Source organism: Pseudopipra pipra, chromosome 22 (genome assembly GCF_036250125.1).
Source record: "Pseudopipra pipra isolate bDixPip1 chromosome 22, bDixPip1.hap1, whole genome shotgun sequence".
Classification (NCBI taxonomy): Eukaryota; Metazoa; Chordata; class Aves; order Passeriformes; family Pipridae; genus Pseudopipra; species Pseudopipra pipra.
This window is the reverse complement of record NC_087570.1, coordinates 584,046-604,800: the sequence shown is the minus strand read 5'-3', so window position 1 is coordinate 604,800 and position 20,755 is coordinate 584,046. Positions and strand designations below refer to the sequence as shown.

At 61.4% G+C, this 20,755-nt stretch overlaps 1 protein-coding gene across 9 annotated transcripts; it reads left to right on the top strand.

Annotated features, from left to right (window-relative positions):
* The first annotated feature begins 162 nt into the window (after window positions 1-162).
* KCNAB2 (potassium voltage-gated channel subfamily A regulatory beta subunit 2) lies at window positions 163-18,653 on the top strand. 9 transcript variants are annotated; one of them, XM_064678340.1, is made up of 17 exons: window positions 164-204; window positions 5,648-5,766; window positions 6,140-6,181; window positions 13,872-13,915; window positions 14,283-14,320; window positions 14,510-14,589; window positions 15,063-15,107; window positions 15,265-15,309; window positions 15,380-15,423; window positions 15,551-15,637; window positions 15,921-15,965; window positions 16,773-16,858; window positions 17,066-17,186; window positions 17,324-17,418; window positions 17,579-17,699; window positions 17,785-17,873; window positions 18,210-18,653. In XM_064678340.1, the coding sequence occupies exons 2-17, from the start codon at window positions 5,690-5,692 to the stop codon at window positions 18,297-18,299; spliced, it is 1,149 nt and encodes a 382-aa protein (XP_064534410.1). In that variant the 5' UTR covers window positions 164-204; window positions 5,648-5,689; the 3' UTR covers window positions 18,300-18,653. The 9 variants fall into 9 exon arrangements, with proteins under 9 accessions (XP_064534413.1, XP_064534410.1, XP_064534411.1 ...); XM_064678339.1 differs by lacking the exon at window positions 164-204 and adding an exon at window positions 2,103-2,540; XM_064678343.1 differs by lacking the exon at window positions 6,140-6,181 and having other exon boundaries at window positions 163-204.
* Window positions 18,654-20,755: the final 2,102 nt, after the last annotated feature.

The following is a 20,755-nucleotide window of genomic DNA, read 5'->3' as shown; positions in this document are numbered from 1 at the left end:
CCGCACCGCGCGGGGCGGGGCCTCGCGATGGGCCTGGCCGGCCCCGCAGCCAATGGGGGAGGCCCGGCGCTCTCGTTCTATTCATACGGCACGAGAGGCGGGCGGCGCGGCCAATGGGCGGCGGGGGGGGCGGGGCCAGGCGGGGCGGGGCCGCCCCCCACGAGGGCGCGCGGCGGAGCGGCGGGAGCGGCGGACGCGGGGCAGGTGCGGGGGCGCGGGGGGAGCGGGGCCGGCACCGGCACCGGGCGATGGCGAGGGCGGTGGGACCAGGCAGGGCCCCGGGCAGAGCCGCGGGCAGAGTGCGGGCGAGGCCACTCCGCCGCACGCCCCTCCCGGCTCTCCCCGGTGCAGGGAACCGGGCCCTCGCCCCGCCGCCGGCTCTCGTCCCAGTGGGACCGTGGGCTGTGCGGGGACGGGGGTGGTTGGCCGCCGTCCAACGGTGGTTCGTTCCCCGGCAAGGCGAGGTGACCCTGCGCGTGATGCTCAGGTGGCCTGCGGCCTGTCGCCGTACACCGGGAGCGGCGGGGCTGGAGCCCCGGTGACGTGGCGTGAGCCACCGGCAACGCTCCGGTGACTCGAGAGTGGGAATGTTGGATTTTCCCCAAGCATCGTCCGGTTTCTTCGTCAGAGCCACTTTGTGCACAGCGGGTCAAACGTCAGGGTTCCTTCAGTTCCCTTCAGTTTCCTGCCGTGCCTTGGTCCTTTCCTTGTCTCCGTTTGCAACGGTGACCGGGGGCTGCGGGTGGAGGGAGCCCCGAGCCCTGTGGAGGGTCCCTGGTCCCCTCGCAACCCGTCCGCAGCCACGGCTCCTTCACCTTTTCTTCTGCCGGGCCCAAAGCTCTCGGGCCTCTGGCTCAGCAGCCTCCAGTTTTTGAGGCTGTTTTCCTTGTGATGGGGACCCCCTTTGGTCCCCTGCCTGCTCAGCCCGTGGCTGTCACGTGGAACTGTCGCGTTTCATGCCGGCATCCTGGGACGGTTCACACGGGCACTGCGGGCTTTCGTCCAGGTGAGACGTGGTCCGTGCCGCTGGCACCCAGCCTGCTTCCCAAACCACAGGTTTCCTCCCAAAGCATCGCTGGGAGCCATGGTACAGCGCGGTGGGTGAGTGCCACAGCAGGCTGGGTGAGATGTATCCAGTCTGTCTGGTATCACATCCATATACAGGCTTGTTGCATATATGCAGTGATTTTTCCGGCTGGTGAGCAGGAAACGCCTCTGCACACAGCTGCCGACAGAAGATTCAGGAGGGCTGCTGGTTTTATTAGTTATTATTACTATTGTTTTGATGAGGAGGGCAGAAGGGCCAGCCGTCACCTGCTCTTGATGTGTAGGTCTGCAGGTTGGATGCATCACAGAGCAGGAGGAAGACGACTTGGCACATGACTCCCACCCTCTGCTGGGGGAGCAAAGCCACTGATGGGCTGGTCTGGGAGCATCCCCGAACAGGATGGGGTTTATGGCCTTCCCTACCTGTCACTGGCTGTTCCTGGAGCTGCTGTGGCGTGGACAGCAGGCAGCCTGCTGGGTTCACCCACCCTGGCAGTTCCAAGTGGTCCCCGTCAGTGTCAGCATGGTTTGGAGCAGGCAGCATGCTTGTTGGCCCCGTCGCTGCCAGGACAGTGCTGGAGGGCAGAGGAAGTGCCGAGATGCTGCCATGAAGCTGAGTATGACTTGGCTGAGGGAGAGGAATCGTGTTTTCCTAATTTATAAGTGCTAGAGCACCACTGCGTGTCCAAAACCCTGACCCCTTTTGCAGGCTTGGCCTCTAGTTTTCCTGTTAGATCCAGCTGCATCAGTGTTGTTATTGCTGCGGGATCACTGCGGGGACCAGCCTGCTCCAGTTACTGGGGTGTCTCCGGGGGGTGGGAGGGAGGGGGTTTGCTCGAGGTGACCAAAAAGCCAAAGGCGCTGAAAAGGCGTGATGGGCGCGAGCCGAGGGGGACGGGCCGCCGGCGGCGGGACTGACCACGGTGCTGGAGGCAGCCCCGCAGCATCACTGCCGACGCTGTATTTGATTTTTTAAGAAAAACACCCGGCGTGATCTAAGGCAGCGATGATGCAGCTCCTGCCCAGGCTCCCTGCGGCCCCGGACTAGCCTCCCCCCGCCTGAGCTGCGCAGGGGCGGTCGGTGGCAGCCGCTCGCTCGCCCACGCGCTGCCGGTGCCGGGTGCGGCGCCGACACGGTTAAGGCACCGGCGGGATCGGGAGCCGGCTGCAGCCACCGGCGGAGGCAAACTTGCCGAGTCAGGATGTGAGAGCGGCAGGGACGGCTCTGCAGCATCCCTGGGTGCTGCCGTATCCTGGGGCGCGGAGGGCTCAGCTTCCCCCTCCGCCAGACGCCTTTTCCCGGGGACGGAACGGGAATGGGGTAGGAACCGTCATCCGCTGCGTTTGCCGCCGGCTGTAGCAGCTGCTCTGCGCCGGCACCGGCGCCGCTTCCCGAGACCAGCGGAGCCTGCAGCTCGCCGGCAGCCGGGCTTTGACTCATTTCTTTGTGCCTCCTGACCTCGCGTCTCCCTCCGTCCGAGCACCGGAGCCAGGTAGGTGCGGTGCTGGGTGCGAGCGGGGCCGCGGCGGTGGCTCGGCCGTGCCTGGCCGGCAGCCGCGGCACAGCGGGGACCTGGCAGGGTCACACATCGGGAACGCGCGGGTGCTCGGTATCCTGGTGGACCCCGGTACTTTGGCACTGGTGTACGTGACGGCAGAGCCGGAATAACCCCGGCTGGCGAGCCGCATGTGCTTTCGGGCTGTGTCATTGACTCGGCAGCCGAGCAGCGCCGGTGCCGGCGCTTCGGTGGTCACGGGCGACCTCACGTGTCGCAACTGCATCCCCAGCACCCGCCTGCTGCGCTGTCGCGATGATGGGCTGGTGAAGGCGCCGGAGCCCAGCAGCGCGGTCGGAGGGGCCCGGCGGGCTGGGGGACGCTGCGCCGCAGAAGAGGCTCCCGGGCCGAGGGAAGGGGCAGGGCTGCTGCTCTGCGGATCCCTGCGGCGCCCGTGCAGCCGGGGGGGGCACGGGACCAGCGCGGGGCATGAGCGCAGGGGTGACGGCAGGAGGTGCCCAGGCGACAGAGCAGGGCAGCGTGAGTCATTGGGCTAAAGTCACCTTCCCCGTGGCGTCGGGGGGGGAGCGTTTGCTGCAAACACGGTGAAAAAGGGTCAGAAATACGGGGACGGGCACCTGGCAAGGGGAGATGCTCCATGCCACATTCCCTGCATCCCATGCCTGAGCAGCTGGGCAGGGTGCTGAGGTGCCCAGGGCAGGGGTCTCCCAGGGCCGCACCCTTGGGGGATCAGGCTCATCAGAAGCAGTGGTCTCGTCCTTACATTCCCATTAGTTCCATGTGCAGTTTCACCCCATCCTGCTCCGATAGCAGTGTGTCTGGGAGGCTGCAGTCTGTGTTCCCCCCCAGGCTGGCCCAGCAGACCTTTGGCTCCTGGGGCTTCCTGGGCGTAAACCCTCAGTGTCGCAGCACCCTTGTGCCCCATCATGCTACCAGGGGCAGGGATGGAGCCCCGTGGGAGCACAAACTATCAGGGCTTCTGCACTTTTCATCTGGCTCCTGGGTGCATCCTGCAGAAGAAAACACTTTTCTTCCTTTTTGGGATATTGTCCTGCAGAAACTACCGCAGTTGAGGACTCGCAGCTGAGTCGTGCTGAGAACCTGGAGGTGCAGGAGCCGTCTCAGGGAAGCACCAAACTGCCAGCATGGACTGGACTGGGCTTTTGGCAGTGCCTTTGGCTTGGAGAGCTCGGAGGGGTGCATTGGCCCCCGAGGCCAGAATGCTCCAGCTCCTTAGGCTGCAGAGCCCTGAACTGTGTGCCTGTGGTCCAGCCATGCTTCCCAGCACAGTCCCTCCAGCGCCGCCGGAGACTTGCCAGCCACTGCGCTCAGCCCCTGCAGCATTGCTGGGAGGCAATGGGGAAGGGGCATCAGGTCCTGTTGAAAACAGCGGAGAGCTGAGCTCCTGGCACCACAGCCCCCCCAGGATGCAGAAGCAGCCCATCCTGAGCCACTCAGGAGTCCGGGACTGTGGCAGCACAAGCAAGGAGCTGCATGGCTGTGCTGAGGCATGGGGGGCCAGTTGTCCCCCCTGCAGGCATCCCTCAGCTGCCTTCAGCTTCGTTATGCCACCACTAACGAAGTGATGCTGAGCAGGCATGAGCAGTCAGGACAGTGCCCAGCCGGTGGCTGCCACTGCCAGGCGAGGCCGTGGGAGCTGCAGAGCCAACACAAGCATCCCCCAGGAGAAGCTGGAGGGTCTCAAGGGCTCGAGGAGCTCGGCAGGGTCCTGGCTGTGGGGCTTGGCAGGGTCTGCTCCCGGCGCAGGGCAGTGCTGCAGGGCCGGGAGAGAGCAGCTCCCTCCTGACCGCTCAAAAACAAACCCGGCTTAACTGAGCCTGCCTGCGCTCTGGCCCCGGCGCGGCTGCGGCCAAGAGAGACGCGCTCCTGTGGCGCTCGGGAGAAGAGCGTTGGGGATCTGTGCCGGGGCCGCAGCGGGGCCGGGAGCTGCGGTGGGCGGGCGGGCGGCTCCTCGGGGACGGGCTCGGCTGCCGCAGCCGCTGCCATTGGGCTGCGTGGGCTGCAGGGGCTGCGCCGGGATGCAGGCACGCCGTGCTGGGACGCCGGAGGGATGCAGGATGCGGGAGGGATGTAGGATGCTGGCACACTGTGCTGGGATGCAGGAGGGATGCAGGCTGGGGATGCAGGATGCAGGCATTCACTGCTGGGATGCAGGCAGGATGTGAAATGTAAGCACACCGTGCCGGGATGTGGGATACAGGCATGCTGTGCCAGGATGCAGGAGGGATGCAGGATGCAGGCATGCTGTGCCAGGATGCGGGAGGAATGCAGGATGCAGGCATGCTGTGCCAGGACGCAGGCGGGATGCGTGCCAGGACATGAGCACACTGTGTAAGGCCATGCTCCTGCTGAGCCCAGGGCAGCCAGGAAGGAGCCTGGAGATCTCTCAGACCCCATCTGGGGGAAAGAGCAGCTGGTGACCTGTAGTGTAAAGATGGCATCTCACCAGCCTAAAGAAAGATAGGATAAATTTAAACCCCAGCCCCAGTTCTGTAGGGAAGTGTCATCGTTTTCCGTGATATTGGAAACTGCTGACAGTGTTGCGGGAGCGGGAGCAGGAGCACAGCTCCCAGGGAGTCATGCCAGATGCCCCTGGCATGGGGATAGGGACAGGAAGGGTTGGGGGTGCCTGGGGGTGAGGCTCTCTTTCCCCCAGAGTTCCTGCATCCCTGTGCACACAGTCACGTGTGGGCTGCAGTCAGAGCTGGGCTGTTTTCCTCTTCTTGACTTGTCCCTTGCAAAAGATCTTTGGGGGTGGCTTCAGGGTTTTCACAGTGTTTCATTTTTCAGGCCTGCATTTTCCCAGCATTTCCTGAGATCTTGGGACCCCCAGAAGTTTGGGGAGAGCAGCCAAGCCAAGAAGTCAGGGGCGCAGGGCTGGGGTGAGATGGTTTGGGGATCAGCAGCAGGTCAGGGTGTGAACTCTGGGGTCTGGCTGCTGTGCCCACACCACTGCCCGTGCCACACGCCCTTCTGGCTCGCGAGCTTCTGCAACAGGAAGTACCTCATGCGCGTGCCCAAAAAAACCTCATTTCTTTCTTTTTTCCCTTCTCCTGTGGCAGGGGTGAGGCAGCGAGTGGCTCCGGGGAGCCCAGGGTGGCTCCATGTATCCCGAATCCACCACTGACTCCCCAGCGCGACTCTCGCTGCGGCAGACGGGCTCCCCAGGGATGATTTACAGGTAAGGGTGTGGGATGGTGGGGGGGGGGCTCTGTGGGGCTTCAAACACAGGCCCATGGCATCCCAGAACCACTACACTCCATGAAATTGCCCTGACACTCCAAAACCACCCCAGCACTCTTCGTGCAAAAGCTTCCAGGACAAACCTCCCACATGGCAGCAGCAACAGTGTTTTGGAGTGCTGGTGCCTGTTATGGGCATAGTGGGCACTCCTGGGGCTGTGCCAATGCCCACTGCACTGTGCCTGCCATGATGTGACATGGGGGGGTGTCACTGACCCTTCCCATGGCCGTTGGCTCTGCTGCTCAGTCCTGCTCCTTCTTTCTAATGGGGTTTGTGGCATCTTTCTTCTCTCTCCCCTTTGCTGTCGGAAGCGCGAGATACGGGAGCCCCAAGCGCCAGCTCCAGTTCTACAGGTAACCCAGCCCTTCCCCCTCCCCAAAATCTGCAAGTGGCCACAGCCCCTGGCCATGCCTGGGTGCTGCTGGCACAGTGCTGCCCTGCCTGCAGTGCTGGGGTCCCTCTGTGTGGGATGGGCACCACCGATGTGGCATCACCTCGTCACCTGTGGGTTTGGGAGCGCGGCGTGGGGACCCCGTGGTGCGGCTCGGCGGAGGGCACCATCCTCGGGGGCTGCCCAAGCAACAGAGTGCGGCCGGAACACGGGTGGGGAGGGGTGTGGGGGGCATCCTGCGCCAATGCTGTGCCTGGAGGAGCCCGCTGTCTTTTCCCAAGGGCAACTCCAGGAACCCAGCCAGCTGCTTTGCTGCTCCTGCCATTAGGACCAGCGTCATTAAGTGGTTCAGGAGGCAACACTTGCCCCCGCCACTCTTACCGTCTGAAGTGAGGGCGGCTCTTTGCCCATGCACTGTGCCAGCAGCCACTCCGGTGGTCCTGGAGCCATGGCAGCCCTGGTAGTGTGGGACTGGGTCCAGCCTGGCCACCATGGGCAGGGGCCTGCCCCTGAGGGAGCCGTGGCCCCCCTGCTCCATCCCGCACATGGCAGGGGGAGGTGAGGCTGGCAGGCACCGGGATGGCTCAGTGGCACTGTGAGTGATCTGTCCCAGCACTGCCACCAGCACTGCTGAGCCCCAGCCACAGGCAGGTTTTGGCGGCCAAAGTGGCCTGAACCACTGGACACATCTGGTGCAAAAGGCTCCCAAGGCTGCCTGGCAGGACCCAGCTTGTCCATAGGCTGCCTTCAGGGAGCCTCTGCCGGTGTCCACCACCCAGTTCCATTTCAGGGCTCCTGCCCAGAGGAGGCTGCCTTTGAGTCCTGCCACTGCCCAGCTCTGGCCCTGCTGCCGCAGGGACCACAGGAGGGGTGTGTCTGCCACAGGGACCATCTCTGCTCCCTGATGGCCCCAGTGTCCAGCTGTCCCCACCACCCCGTGTGCCGGTGGTGCAGAACCTGTCACCGCAGGGTGAGGGGCGGCTGCGAGCAGGGGCGGCAGTGCCAGTGTTGCAGCAGCACATCCCAGGCTTTTAGCGAGGCGCCATGAATAATTTAGCTCCCCTATGCAAGGAAGAAAATCCCCTAATAGGGCTAATGGAGCGCGGTGAGAAGCCGGGCGCTGGGGGCCCGGCGTGGCAGCCAAGTGCGTCGACACTCCCCTAATGCAAAACAGCGCGAGGGCCGCGGCTCTTATATCTGCCCCGGGGCAGCCTCGCCACCCAGAGCTGCGCTGCTGCTGAGCAGCTTCCCTGGCGCGGTGAGTCGGGGCTGGCGGCGCGGGCGGCGAGTGCGGATGGGCATGGCAGGCGGGCATGGGCACTGCCACGGGGCAGCCGCTGCAGGCAGCAGGGGAGATTTTCCATCCAGGGCTACTTGGGATTTGATGGCTTAGAGTCGTTTTCTTTTGGGGTTTGGGATCTTTCTGGCTTTAGGCAGGCCGGTGGCTGCCAACGAGTTCCCAGCTTGGCAAGCCAGGCTGGCCAGACGCCTCTCTGGGCAGCTGCCCTGCCCAGACCCCACTTGTTGTGCCCCCGATGCTGCTAAAAGAGCTGTTGTCCTGCAGAGCCTGTGCCCTGTCCTCATCCCTGCTCCTTCCCCACCAAACAGCCTCTCTCGCTTGGGCAGGGCGCGGCTTGTCCTCGGCAGCTCCTGCAGCCCCCCTGGCTCGGCCCGGGAGCACCGGGATTTCTGCTCATGACCAGCTCCACCTCCACCGTGCTCCCGCTGCCGTTCTGTACCCTTGCTCTGCTGAAAATCAGGGAGATGTCGAGATGGGGCAGCCGGTGGATTCATGCCCCATTCCTCAGAGCAGCCCTGCCCAACCCCCTGGCTCCGCTTGCTGCATCCATTTCGCTGCTGTAGAGCAGTGGTGTGGTCAGCTCAGGCTTTTCCTTGCCACTGTCAGGCGAGGGGATCCCACCAGGCCAAGGGATCCCACTGAGATCAAGGGGATCCCACCAGGTGCCCACACCCAGCAGGAGCCACTGGTACTGCCCTAGTTAAAACTACCAGCCATGGAGAAGGGCTGGTGCCAGCAGTGCCAGCTTGTCTCCAACTGTGAGGTGTGGCAGGAAGAGGCTAGTAACCAGGGTTTGGTTTGGCTTTGCCACAGCAGAGGGAAATATCCCTTTTCCATGTCTCCCTGCATTCCCAAGGCCTTGCTACAGAGCAGGAGGAGCACAGAGTGCTCTCTGGCAGCACTGGGTGTCACAGGAGACCCCCAGGGTTTTGGTCACCCCAGCCAGCTGCTGCTCCATATCCTCCGTGTTTGGAGCCTTTGGAGGTGACAGCAGCAGGGAGCACTTCATCTTTGGCTCCTGCTGCCATCAATGTGAGCTTTCCAGGGAAAGAAAAAACCATGGGTGGGAGCCTGGCTGGAGCCTGATGCCAGTGCATTCCCAGTGGCTGCTTCGGTACCTGTGCCACAGTTTTGGCCCCAGTCTCTGGTGGGTGAGATGCTCCCCCTGCAGCAGGCTGTTTTCAGCAGCTGCACCGGCTGGGAGGTCGCTGCCATGGTGGAGGGGAAGGTGTTGGCTGGAAGTGCACATTGTGACAGTGTGATGCAGGCATGGCGAGCACCTGGTGCCCACAGCCCCTCTGCAGGTGCCCACCTTCCTGGGGAGCCCCACAGGAACTTTCCCACTGTGACTTCTCCTGCCCACTGGTACACAGTGCCAGATTGTCACCGGCAGCACTTTTGCCACCACCTGCCACATCTCGCAGGGGTGCAAACCAGTCCAAGCTGGGGGCCAGCACAGATAAGGCATGGGCCGTGCTGCTGCAACATGACTCGGGGCAGCTGTGGCAGGCACTGCTGCCTCCTCAGCCATGGGCTGTGCCTTGTTTCTGTCCTGCTCCTTTTCCCTTTGTGCTTCAGCTCCCATGTCAAGGCTGTGCTCTGCTGAAAAGACTGGCTTTGCCAGGGTCCCCACTGTCCCCTCCCTGTGCTGCATGTCCTGGCAAGGGCAGGTGCCACCACTCCAGCATGGCAGCATGGGCAGAACTGTGCCCTGAGTGGCAGCGGAGCCCACGTTGTGCTTTCCCAGCTCTCTCCGTAGCACCACGGAGTGGTTGGTGGTGTGGCTGGCCGGCAGAGCCCGTGCTTGGGTGGCGGGATGCTCTCCATGACCTACAGTGAGAGCCTGCGCAGCGTGGCCAGCCGGCCCGCTCCCGAGTGGGGGCTGCCCCCGGCCCCCCGGGCGGCCGATGGGCTGGAGCTGCGGCGGCTGCGGGACGTGCGGGCGGCAGCGCGGGCGAAGACACTGGAGGAGTTCCTGCGGATGCACGGGCTCTCCCTGGCTGACAGCACTGCCCACGCCACCGGCATGAAGTACAGGTAAGGCAGCGCCGCGAGGGCCAAGGTGTGGAGACGGCACAGGGGATGCTGTGTGGCGGTGGTTTGACACCTCGTCGGGAGAATGGCTCTCACCTGTGCTCACCTTGGCTTCCCTGTACCTCGCCAAGCCTGGGAGGAGTGATGCTCTTGGCACGGCGGGTGATCTGGTGCTGTGTGTGCTACAGAGGTGGCAGCCAGTCAGCGCCGTTAGCACTCACCTGCTTTGTGATCTTTGAGCTTCTCACCTGACATTCCCATTTGCTGTTTGGGTGGTTGCGTCTGCAAACAGCTCTGGGCTTTAGAGAAAGACAGCTGGAGCAAACAGCCACTGAAGGGCTGTCTGCTTCACAGGTGTACATCTCCATCTGATGGGGGTACATCTCCACCTGAGGGGTGTACATTTGCGATCTGATGAGTGTACATCTCCATCTGAGGGGTGTGCGTCTCCACCGGCCGGGTGTGCGTCTCTGCCCGACTGACAGCTGTGCGTCGTGTAGTGGGTGCACCGTGAATTTTGTGTGTGGGTCCCAGTGCAAGGTGTATCAGGATTTCAGCCGGTATTTGTCTTTCTTCCAGAATTTGTCCTTATTTGCCCTTCTCTGGGCAGCTGCAGAGGCAGCCACGGCCCCTTGGAGTGGCGGGGCTGCTCTGTCCAGTGCTCCCCTCCCCACTCTCCCCTGGTATCACGGGCAGGGTGATGGGGTGCAGTAACACAGCTCAGGATTGGCGAGGGGCACCAGGGCTGGGGACAGTGGCTGTTCCCCCTGTGCAGGGGTGCTCCTCGTGCCCCACTGCAGTGAAGCGCCTGGGAGCTGGCAGCTGCCAGCTCCTGCCATGCCGCACTGTGCCAAGCCGTGCTGCGCCTCAGGTCAGGTTCCCCTCCACTCACAATGACCGCGGTAACATTTACACAGTGGCAAGAGCCCATCAAATATTCATGGGGACATTATCTATTGATGGGAGCTGCTGGCACAGGCACGCCCAAAGGTGCTCCTCCTTTGGCCATGTCCGCGCTGCCCTCAAAAATCTATGGAGTTTCTCCTCCTCCAGAGGCTGCCGACTGCTGTCGGGTCTCCCCCCGCGCTGGAGCCGGCACCGGCACCAGTGCTGGTAGGATTACCAGCTAAGGAGCTTTGCGGCAGAGGGAAGCGGAGGAGATTACAAGATTTCTCATTAGGTTGGGGGCGAATGTGCGTAATTTCCCACAAGCTCTGTTCCCGCATCTTGCTCTGTCCTGAGGGGCAAGGTGGGTGCAGGCAGCCGGCACATGGCCCCGGCTGCAGGACAGTGCTGCAGCACGGTGACTTGTGTCCCTGCTTTGGCAGAAGATGCTGGGCTGGGGTTCACCTTGCTCATCTTTGCTTGCACTGGGCAAAATTTGAGGGATATGCTGTTGGGGCCGTGGCCCCAAGGGGGAAAACCAGACCGACTTCGGCAAAGAGCCGGGCTCTGCTGCAGGAGAGCCTTCAGCCTGCCGCCTGCGCCCTTGCCCAGCCGTGGGGTTGGCAGCGTACACGCAGTGCTGCCAGAGGGTTTGGTTTCAGACCTGTGCAAGGGGATGCTGTGCTGCGGTGCGTGGCCGGAGGGAGGCAAGGAAGAACCCCTTCACTGCGTGGCCTCAGCCCCCAGTGTGCCCCAAAACGGGGCTGGGCCAGCAGCCGCGCCCGCGGGGGGATGCCCAGCGGGGCACAGCGGGGTCCTGCCCCGCCGAGGCTCCTCGGGGGACCTCGGCAACGGCGCTGCCCTTCCTGCCCCCACCTGCCCGCGTGCCGATCGCTCGCTTCCTGAGCTCATCAAATATTGAGGGCAGGAGGGCTGACGGGAGCTCCGCGCCCGCCGCCTCGCAGCCCCCCGCCGTCACGTTGGCGGCGCGCGGGAGGAGCTCCCGCCTCGCCCGGGGCGCCGGCTAAATTTAGGCAGCTGGCGCTGCTGCCCGGCGGAGCAGCATGCAGGTCTCCTTTGTGTGCTCCGAGCACAGCATCAAGAGCCGGAGCGCGGAGGACCGGCTGAACCGACAGAATGCCGGCAGCCCCAGCCTCGGCACCCGCGGCAAGTTCCGCGCGGTGGCCATGGTGGCCCGCAGCCTGGGGCAGCTCTCGGTGCAGAACGCCCCCTCCTCCAGCGAGTCCAGCGTCAAGCAGCCGGGGATGAAATACCGGTAGGAAACGGGCGCTGCTGGGGCTTTCCCTGTTCCTTACTGGGATCGGGGCGGCCTGGGGGTATGGGGGCCGCACTCCCCTAATTCCCGGTTCGAGACCGGCTCTGTCGGTGTCTCGGCGCTAAAAGTGCTGACCGTGCGCCTCCGTGTGCTTCCTCGCTGTTTGCTCCTGTCCCTTCGGGGCAGCCTTGATTCAGCCGCGCGTAAAAGGGTGGGGGGGACAAGGGACCCGAAAATTCAGGATAGGATTAGCAGCGTCCCCAGCACCTGCCGAGCCGGGTGGGTTTGGGAGTCACGGCAGCGTTAATCCGGTGTGCCATGGCATCCTTATGGTGCTGACAGAGGCTCACTACCCTGCAAAGTGAGCATGGAACCGTAAGCTGGGATTCGGGTCTGGCTGCCCACGGTGGGCGTAGAAATGAAGGATGGTGTGTGCTGGTCCCCCCAGCCAGCACCCACGGGGCTCAAGCGCTCCACATCCCTGGCTCTGGGGCAGAGCGCTCAGGGCTTCCCTCGCCGAGTTTTAGTGTGCACCCCTGTGTGGGGCTGGGGCTTCCCCCAGGTGAGCAGGGTGAGCATGCACCCCAGCACAGGGCAGGCCCCCCCCAAGACGAACCTGCACGCCACAGTCCAGCTGCCAGTGGCTGCGTGCCCCCTCTGCAGCCCAGATGTGCCAGCATTAGGCACAAAGCACGTCAGAGCGCTGGGGTGAGCCCGGCTGTTACCTACCAGCATCATCCAGATCAGCTGGTTCCCCTCACCTGGGCACTGGGGAGGGCACTGGGATCGCTCCATCCAGCTCTGGAACACCAAACCTTTGCGCTGGTGGCAGCAGTGCTGGGGCAGTGTGCAGTGGCATCCTCGGGGCTCAGTGCTCCTGCCCCACTGTCACGTCCCCATCCGGAGGAGAAGCACAGCGGGACCACCCTCTCCCAGGCAGCAGGTGATCAGCTCGGGGGTTCCCACTGGTGGCTGCTGGATAGACAGTGATGCAGGGGGTTGCTCCAAGTGAGGGGATGGGATAGGAAGGCCGTGGCACAGCGCAGGGGGATGCCTGGCTTTCCCAAGTTCTGCCAGTATCTCCATTGGGCAGCTGGTCAACACACTTTTGAGCTGGAAAGCTGGGAGCAGTGATAGCCACTTGCCCAGGAGGACCCTGGGATGCCTCTGGAATGGCCAGGATGGGTCCAATGCTGTCCACTCCCTGTGGAAATCCCCATCACGGGGGCTTGAGCCGCTGCCACCCCAGGGCCATGGCTTCTCCCCACCGTGCAATGCTCTAAAAACGCCACGGGGCTGGGGGAGCGCCCACACCTCCAGGTGCTGGGCAATAAGACAGCAGCATGGAAGGACAATGCCCCAACTTGGCACACCACAGTCGGGCCGTGGCTGCTCCCTGCCCGGCTCGCGGTGCCCGTGCCGGCGGTGCCGGCGGTGGCAGTGCCTCGGTTGCTATGCGACACCCGCGCGGGCGAGCTGCCGCGGCTCACCTACACTTTATTTATTTTAACGCTCATTTCTCGAGCCTTTGTCATTTTTAACAAGTAACTGGCTCTCCATCACTGTGGCGAAGGCGTCTGCCAGCTCAGCCCCCTTTCCGAAAGCTGTTCTCCAGTTCCTTGTGCTGGTCAAATTTTCTGGGGTGCTCCATTTCTCCAGGATGTTGCTCCACTCCCAAGCACCCTCACCCTGTGCAAGTCGTGTGCTTCCCTGTGCCGTGATGCAGAGAACAAGCGCAATTCATACCATGTGTGGGATGCTTCAGTCCCGATCCACCAGCTCTCCCTGCTTCCCGTCTCAGCCCCCGGTGCCAGCAGCACTCTCAGGGCAGGCAGACACCCCGGCCTTATCACAGGAAACTGCTTTAACGAGGTCACTGCCCGCTGCCCCCCCGATAACCCTGCCAGGCATGGCATCGCTGCGCCAGTGCTGGTGGTGCCACCAGTGAGCTATGGGATGCCTGGTCTGGGATGGCTCTTTAATTGGTTGCAGGGGGACTCTCACTGTGGGACTGTCCCATGTGGGGATGGGGTGGGGACCAGGGACCACCACCACACCTCCCAGCCCCCATGCCCACTGCATTCAGTGGCACACGGGGTGCATAAGACGGCCTTTTGGGGCTTTCTGGCGCCTTTCCTGATGCTCTCTGTCTTCCAGGAACCTCGGGAAGTCTGGGCTGCGCGTGTCCTGCCTGGGCCTGGGTAAGTGCCAGGGTTTGCCGCAGCCCCTCGGCATCCCCTCGGTCCTGCAGCGAGTGCCGGTGCTCCCCGGCGAGGGCGGCGCTCGCCTGCCCCAGCGACGTTTGCGCAGGGAAGGAAAGGGTTTCCCTCAGCCCTGCGGCCGGTTTGAGTCACAGCCCAGAAATTGTCAAATTATTTTCTCTCTTTGTGATGCGATAGGAAGCGACTGGGCCGCGCTGGGAGCGCCGCGCTGCACGCGGCCCGGCCAGCTGTGGCCACCACGTGCCGGGGCTGTGCTGAGGGGGCCGGGGTGGGTGGCCGGGGGCTCAAGGCGGCGGCGCTCGTTTCTCACCGCAGTCACCGTGCACACACCCTCTCTCCCCTGCAGGGACATGGGTGACTTTCGGAGGGCAGATCACAGATGAGGTAAGGTTATACCCTGTTGTCCTGTCCCTCCCCAACCTTTCCCTGGTGAGTGGGGAAGGGACGGGGCTGGCACAGCCGTGGCTGTGCTCTGGGTGCACGTGGCATGCCGGAGCTCAGCAGCGCTCTGCACACGCGCCTGTGCCCCGGCTCTCGGCCACCCCCTTCGCCGACCCCGCTCTTTCCTCACAGATGGCGGAGCAGCTGATGACTTTAGCTTATGACAACGGCATTAATCTCTTTGACACAGCAGAAGTCTACGCTGCTGGCAAGTAGGTACCCTGCTTTGGCAGTGGCACCCCGCACCCCAGCCCCCTGCACCTCCAAACCACAGCAACACTGGGAATCTCCTGGATTTTCTGGCTGCAAAGTGGCTTCCAGGACAGGGCTGTGAGTGCTTGCTCACGGGGAGGGGTCATGGTTCTGGCAATCCCATGCTTCCTGTGGTGTCCTGTGCTGTGCAGGCGCAGCCATGCACCCTCCCAGCACGGTGAGCAGTGGCTGTGCCCAAGGCACACTGGCCTGGGGCATCACTGTGTGTCCATGCACTCACTTAAAATTAGTGAGCTTGCACATTAGGGGTCAGCTCTGCTCTGGGCACTGCAGCCAGGGGCAGACAGTGTCCCCATGGCCACTGCCTTTACCTCTTAGTCTGCCAGGGACTGGAGCTGTCCCTAACAGCTGTCACTGGTCCCTTGGCCACAGCAGCTGGGGCACTGGTGGCTGACATCCCCTTCCCTTGCAGGGCCGAAGTGGTGCTGGGGAACATCATCAAGAAAAAAGGGTGGAGGTAAGCTGGACATCATCCCTGTTTAGCAAAGCTGTCACCACAGACCAGGTGGCCTGGGGAAAGCTGGCAGAGCAGCCCTGGGCAGGAATGCATGTGGGCAGGGAGCGGGCAGGGTGCGCAGGTGCCACCACCAGTGACTCTCTCTTTCTCCCTGCAGACGGTCCAGCCTGGTCATCACCACCAAAATCTTCTGGGGAGGAAAGTAGGTAACACCTGCCCCGTGATGGAGCGGCCAGCAGGGGCCAGGCTCTCACCCACCTTTCCTTTTCCAGGGCCGAGACAGAGAGGGGCCTGTCCCGAAAACACATCATAGAAGGTAGGGAAAGGTAGGGGTAGGGTTGCTCAGTGGGCACTGCTGGCCCTGGTGCCAGGCTGTGCCTCGGCAGCTGCCTCCCTGCTGGCAGCACAGGGTCCCTGACCTGACGGCCCTGTCCCTGCGGCAGGTCTGAAGGCGTCGCTGGAGCGGCTGCAGCTGGAGTACGTGGACGTCGTGTTCGCCAACCGGCCCGACCCCAACACGCCAATGGAAGGTGGGTGCGCGCCACGGTGCCACACTCCTTCCTGCCGCCTTTCGTCGCCGTCGCGGTTGGTTTGCGCCAGGCTTGTGTTTCAAGGGCATTTTCCCTCCTGAGCAGAATCCGCTCCTCCGCCACCACGGTCAGTCCGTGCCATGATCATGCCTCTGCCGCCCCCCGCCCGGCGCCAGGACCCCCTCAGGCCATGGTGGGGTGGGTTGGTGGCACGGTGGCAGGTCGCTGCTCCCATCCCAGCAGCGGTGACTCCACTCTCTCTAAATCTCTCTTTTATCACCAGGGGACCCATTTAGTTCCTCCAAGTCCAGGACTTTCATCGTAGAAGGTACTCCCTGCCCGCACTCTGCCCGCCGGCCGCTGCCTGTCCCAGCGGCGTTTCCTGGGGCAGAGCCCTCACTCCTCTGTGACCCCCCATCCCTGATCCCCCCTCGAGCAAACCCCGCCATGAGATGCAGAGGCAGCGGCAGCAGAACACAAACACCCCCTGGCCCTTCCTTCAGACTGTCCTGCAGTTAAAAGGAAAAAAGCAGAGGCTCCTGCCCCTCCAGGGTCCTGCCGTGGGACTCCCTTGGCCCATGCCAGGGTCTGCGGCAGGCTCTCCTTGCCGGGGCGGCTGTGAGCATGCTGGGGTGTGTGCCCCAGTGCCGGCCGGGCAAGCCCCGCGCCCCTCGCTCTCCCCGCTGCCCGCCTTTGGCTGCAGGAGCGCGTCTTGGCTTGGTCCCAGCCCGCATGGCTCAGGGCTGGCTCCCCCCAAAACTCCCAAGCCCCTTGCACGGGGTCCAGGCTTCCCTCCCTGGGTCTCCGTGCATGGGCGATGCATCAGTCCCTTCCCTTGCAGCGGTGCCGGTGCTGGTAACCCCACAGGGTGTGGGGCCACTGCCAGGACCCTCGGGCTCCTCTCCGTGCCAGGAGAGCCCCGGCACCACCAGCATGTCAGGTTGGCTGTGGTCCCCGGCACATCCTGAGTGGCTGCTCCCTCTGTTCCCGTCCTGCTCGTCTGGACACAGCCCAGCTCCCGCCACGGCGCTGCGGGAGTGGGATGCTCACCAGCCATCAGCGCGGTGCAAAACCCCTTGTGCTGGTGCAGCCCCTGCTAACCCCTTCTGGCCACTCTCTCCTTCCCTCCCGGCAGAGACGGTGCGAGCCATGACCCACGTCATCAACCAGGGGATGGCCATGTACTGGGGGACCTCGCGCTGGAGCTCCATGGAGATCATGGTAGGGGCCCAGGGGATCAGGGCAGCCGCAGCGGAGCAGCCCCAGTGGTGCTGCTGATGCTGATTTAATTAGACAGCAGCTTTTGGGAGCCAAGCGTGTGCAAATGTGCTTGAGCCTTAATCAGTTCGTGGGGCAGCCGCCCAGGGCTCGGCTGGGGGGCTCAGCAGGGGGAGCAGCGTGGCACTGAGGGTCCCGGCTCTTCTGCAGGAGGCGTACTCGGTGGCCCGGCAGTTCAACCTGATCCCGCCGATCTGTGAGCAGGCTGAGTACCACATGTTCCAGCGGGAAAAGGTGGAGGTGCAGCTGCCTGAGCTCTTCCACAAGATAGGTACGGTGGCGGAGGTCCCTCCCCAGCCCCCAAAGCACAATGCTCTGTGTGCCCAGCACTGCAGAGACCAGGTGCTGTGGTCCCTGGGGAAGCTGGGGGCAGCAGCAGCATCACCCCCCATTCTGTTCTGTCCCCAGGCGTCGGAGCCATGACCTGGTCCCCACTGGCCTGTGGCATCGTCTCGGGGAAGTACGACGGGGGGATCCCCCCCTACTCCCGTGCCTCGCTGAAGGTGAGCCACGCTGGGGCCGGGGGGAACACTGGGATGGACAGAGCTGGGGGAGCAGGGCCAGGGGCCTCACAAACCAACCCAGGGAGTTTGGGGATGCCCTGCCTGCACAAGGTGCCAGTACACCCCAACCCCCCCATGACACTCCTTCCCGTCCCCCCAGGGATACCAGTGGCTGAAGGACAAGATCCTGAGTGAGGAGGGCCGGCGGCAGCAGGCGAAGCTGAAGGAGCTGCAGGCCATTGCCGAGCGCCTGGGCTGCACTTTGCCCCAGCTCGCCATCGGTAAGAGGATGGCGGACAGGGGGTGGCTGGGGGTGACACCAGGGCAGCCAGGCCATGCTCAGGCTCTGCTCTCCCTCCTCTCCAGCCTGGTGCCTGCGCAACGAGAGTGTCAGCTCAGTCTTACTGGGGGCCTCCAATGCCGATCAGCTGATGGAGAATATTGGAGCAATACAGGTCAGTGCTCCCAGCAGGAGTGACGTGTGCCCTGAGCACTCCCTGCTGCACCACGCTGGGTGGGGAAAGAGGGTCGCGAACGCAGCTCCATGACAGGTTTTGCTTGTCACGAAGGCAAGCGGCAGAGACAAGGCTTTGCTGGACTGAGGGGGCAGGGTTGGGCCCGACCCAGGCTCTCCCTAACTGGGTCAGCCAGCTGGCAAGCTGGGGCTTGTGGCACAAAGAGAGCGGGGTGGAGGCGGTGAGTGCGGCACGGCTGCATCCCACTGCCGGCTGCGTCCTCCCACACACACCACAGTCACGATCCCAACTCCCAGTGTTGCCCTATCCCGGCAGGTCCTTCCAAAGCTGTCGTCTTCCATCGTCCATGAGATCGATAGCATCCTGGGCAACAAACCCTACAGCAAGAAGGACTACAGATCCTAAGCGCGCCCGAGCGCGCCGCCCGCCGCGCAGCCCTCGCCGCCCGTTCGCTTGCTTACGCTTTGTTGGAGCAAAGTGGAGAGTGTGGTTTGCACCACGAGCGCCGAGAGCCAGCGCTCCTGCCCGCGCTGCCCCGGACACGGCGCCACGGCCGCTCGGCCTGGCTCTGGGGCACAGGGACGGCCGGTGGGGCGTGCGGGAGACGAGCCCCACTGCCCGGCCGCCCTGCCCGCAGCCGGAGCCGCCGCGGGCCCGTTGCATGCGCGGCTCCCGCCCCTGCGTTGCCGGAGGTGGCGGGCGCGGGGTGCACGCGGGTGCTGTACGCCCACGAGGCTGACAACACGAAGCTGTTCCCCAGCCCTCGCCTCTGCCCTGTGCCGCCGGCACCGCCAGCCCGACACCGGCACGGTGGGGCTGCGGTTCCCGGGGTGGGGGACAGGATGGGGCGGTGACAGGGAAGGGGTTCCCTGTGAGAGAAGACCGGGGTGCCCCGGTTGAGCGTGGGGCTGGGCTCTGCTGCAGGGAGGGGCCGGGCCAGGGGAGTGTGTGTGGGCAAGTGTGTGAGCATGTGTGTGGACAGACACACAGGAGACACGCAGGGACATACAGACACGTGTACATTTGCACACAGCAGCTGTGGAGGTGACCACGGCCCACAGGCACCTTCAGATGTATCTGCACAAAGCTATTGAAATACAGGGGTCTCTATACACACACCCACATCCACTCATTACAGGTGTGTGTACACACACACACACAGAGATATGTATGTATATATGTATATAGACGTGTATACAGATATGTACACACGTCTCTGAAAATTAGATGTAAAGAGTATACAAACACACACATGTAGACACGTGTGTACTTGTGTATATACAGACATACATAGCTCCATGTATAGATCCATATATGTAATATATAGATGTGTACATATCCATGTAAATATATTGCTGTAGCAGCATCCGTGTTTGTATGGATATATGCACACATATGAAAATTACAGCTACATACATATATGTGTGTATATGCAGGTATATGTGTAGATATATTTATATCCACACCCAACTCTATAACTACATACTCATCTTTCTATAAACATATGCTGTATATACATGTGGAAACAGATATTTGTGATTTAGATATAGCTATAGATAACACATATCTAGATATATAGCTATATATAGGTATAGCTATATATAGATACATATATGATAGATATAGATATGAAATATAGCTATCTGAGATACAGCTATAGCTACATCTATCTCTCTTTATAGCTCTTTGTGTACTCTGTGCAGAACAAACATTTTTGCCAATACCTATATCTATCTATCCATATACATATATACACAGAGTTGCATCTATCTGTGCACAGACAAATATAAAAACTAAATATATGTGCAAGCCCTCAGTTCTGTGCACAGTGTGTGTGTTTCTCCACTCCCTGTGTAGCCGTGGCTGCACCTACAAGCCCCCCATAGATCTGTGTGTGTGTGCAAACACGGAGGGTCTCCCATGCCACACAGAACATCAGAGCTCTCCCTCTGTGCATGGTTGGGGTCCATATGCACACCCCTGCCCCATACACACCCCCACACCTTTAGGTACATGGATTTACCTGCAGCTGTACCCACACACCTTTATTTATACATCTGTCTACAGAACTACATTGATGGTTGTGTGCAAACAGAAACATACACACTGATATGTATGTTTGAAATCACAAATACAAACGTGTATCTCTGTATATACAAATGTGTACTTCTGTATGCACACATGTATACTATCTGTGTCTAGTATAATCTATACACCCTTAGCTGTATCTATATCTACGCCTATGTATAAATATATAAAAATTACAAATACATGTGGGTGTCTGTGTATATATACACAGCTATATATCCATACAGAGATACAGACATGGAGATACAGAGATATGTAGATATAGAGATATATCTACATATGCATGTGTGTATATATACACATAAATTACAAACACACATTTATGTATGTACATATACACAGATACATGTATGTGTATATACACCTCTGTAAATACAGATCTATACATCCCTACCTATGCATAGATCTATGCCTATGTATGTATGTTATCTACCCATACCTACACCTACATATACACACACAACCAGTTATTTAGTTATATATGTACACAAACACACGTGTATTAAAACTACAAATGCATTATTTATACATGTATAATATACATGTATATTATATATACACATATCTATATTATATACACACACACACACAGACATAGCTGCACCTAAATGAATCATTATATCTGTGTGTGCTCACGTAAAGATATATATGCACACATATATCTAAAAACTTACAGTCCCATGTATATCTACACGTGTGTACACAGATCTACACATGCTATATATGAAGAGATACAGTCATATAGGTGGGGGGGGATGCAGATATATATACCT

What these genes read in the sequence shown, in the direction of transcription:
- KCNAB2 (XM_064678346.1), top strand. Translation starts at nt 9,336, where the DNA reads ATGCTCTCCATGACCTACAGTGAGAGCCTGCGCAGCGTGGCCAGCCGG. An exon ending in GAGGGCAGATCACAGATGAG is followed by an intron (nt 14,321 to 14,509) that starts GTAAGGTTATAC and finishes CTTTCCTCACAG; the next exon opens with ATGGCGGAGCAGCTGATGAC. An exon ending in CAGGACTTTCATCGTAGAAG is followed by an intron (nt 15,966 to 16,772) that starts GTACTCCCTGCC and finishes CCCTCCCGGCAG; the next exon opens with AGACGGTGCGAGCCATGACC.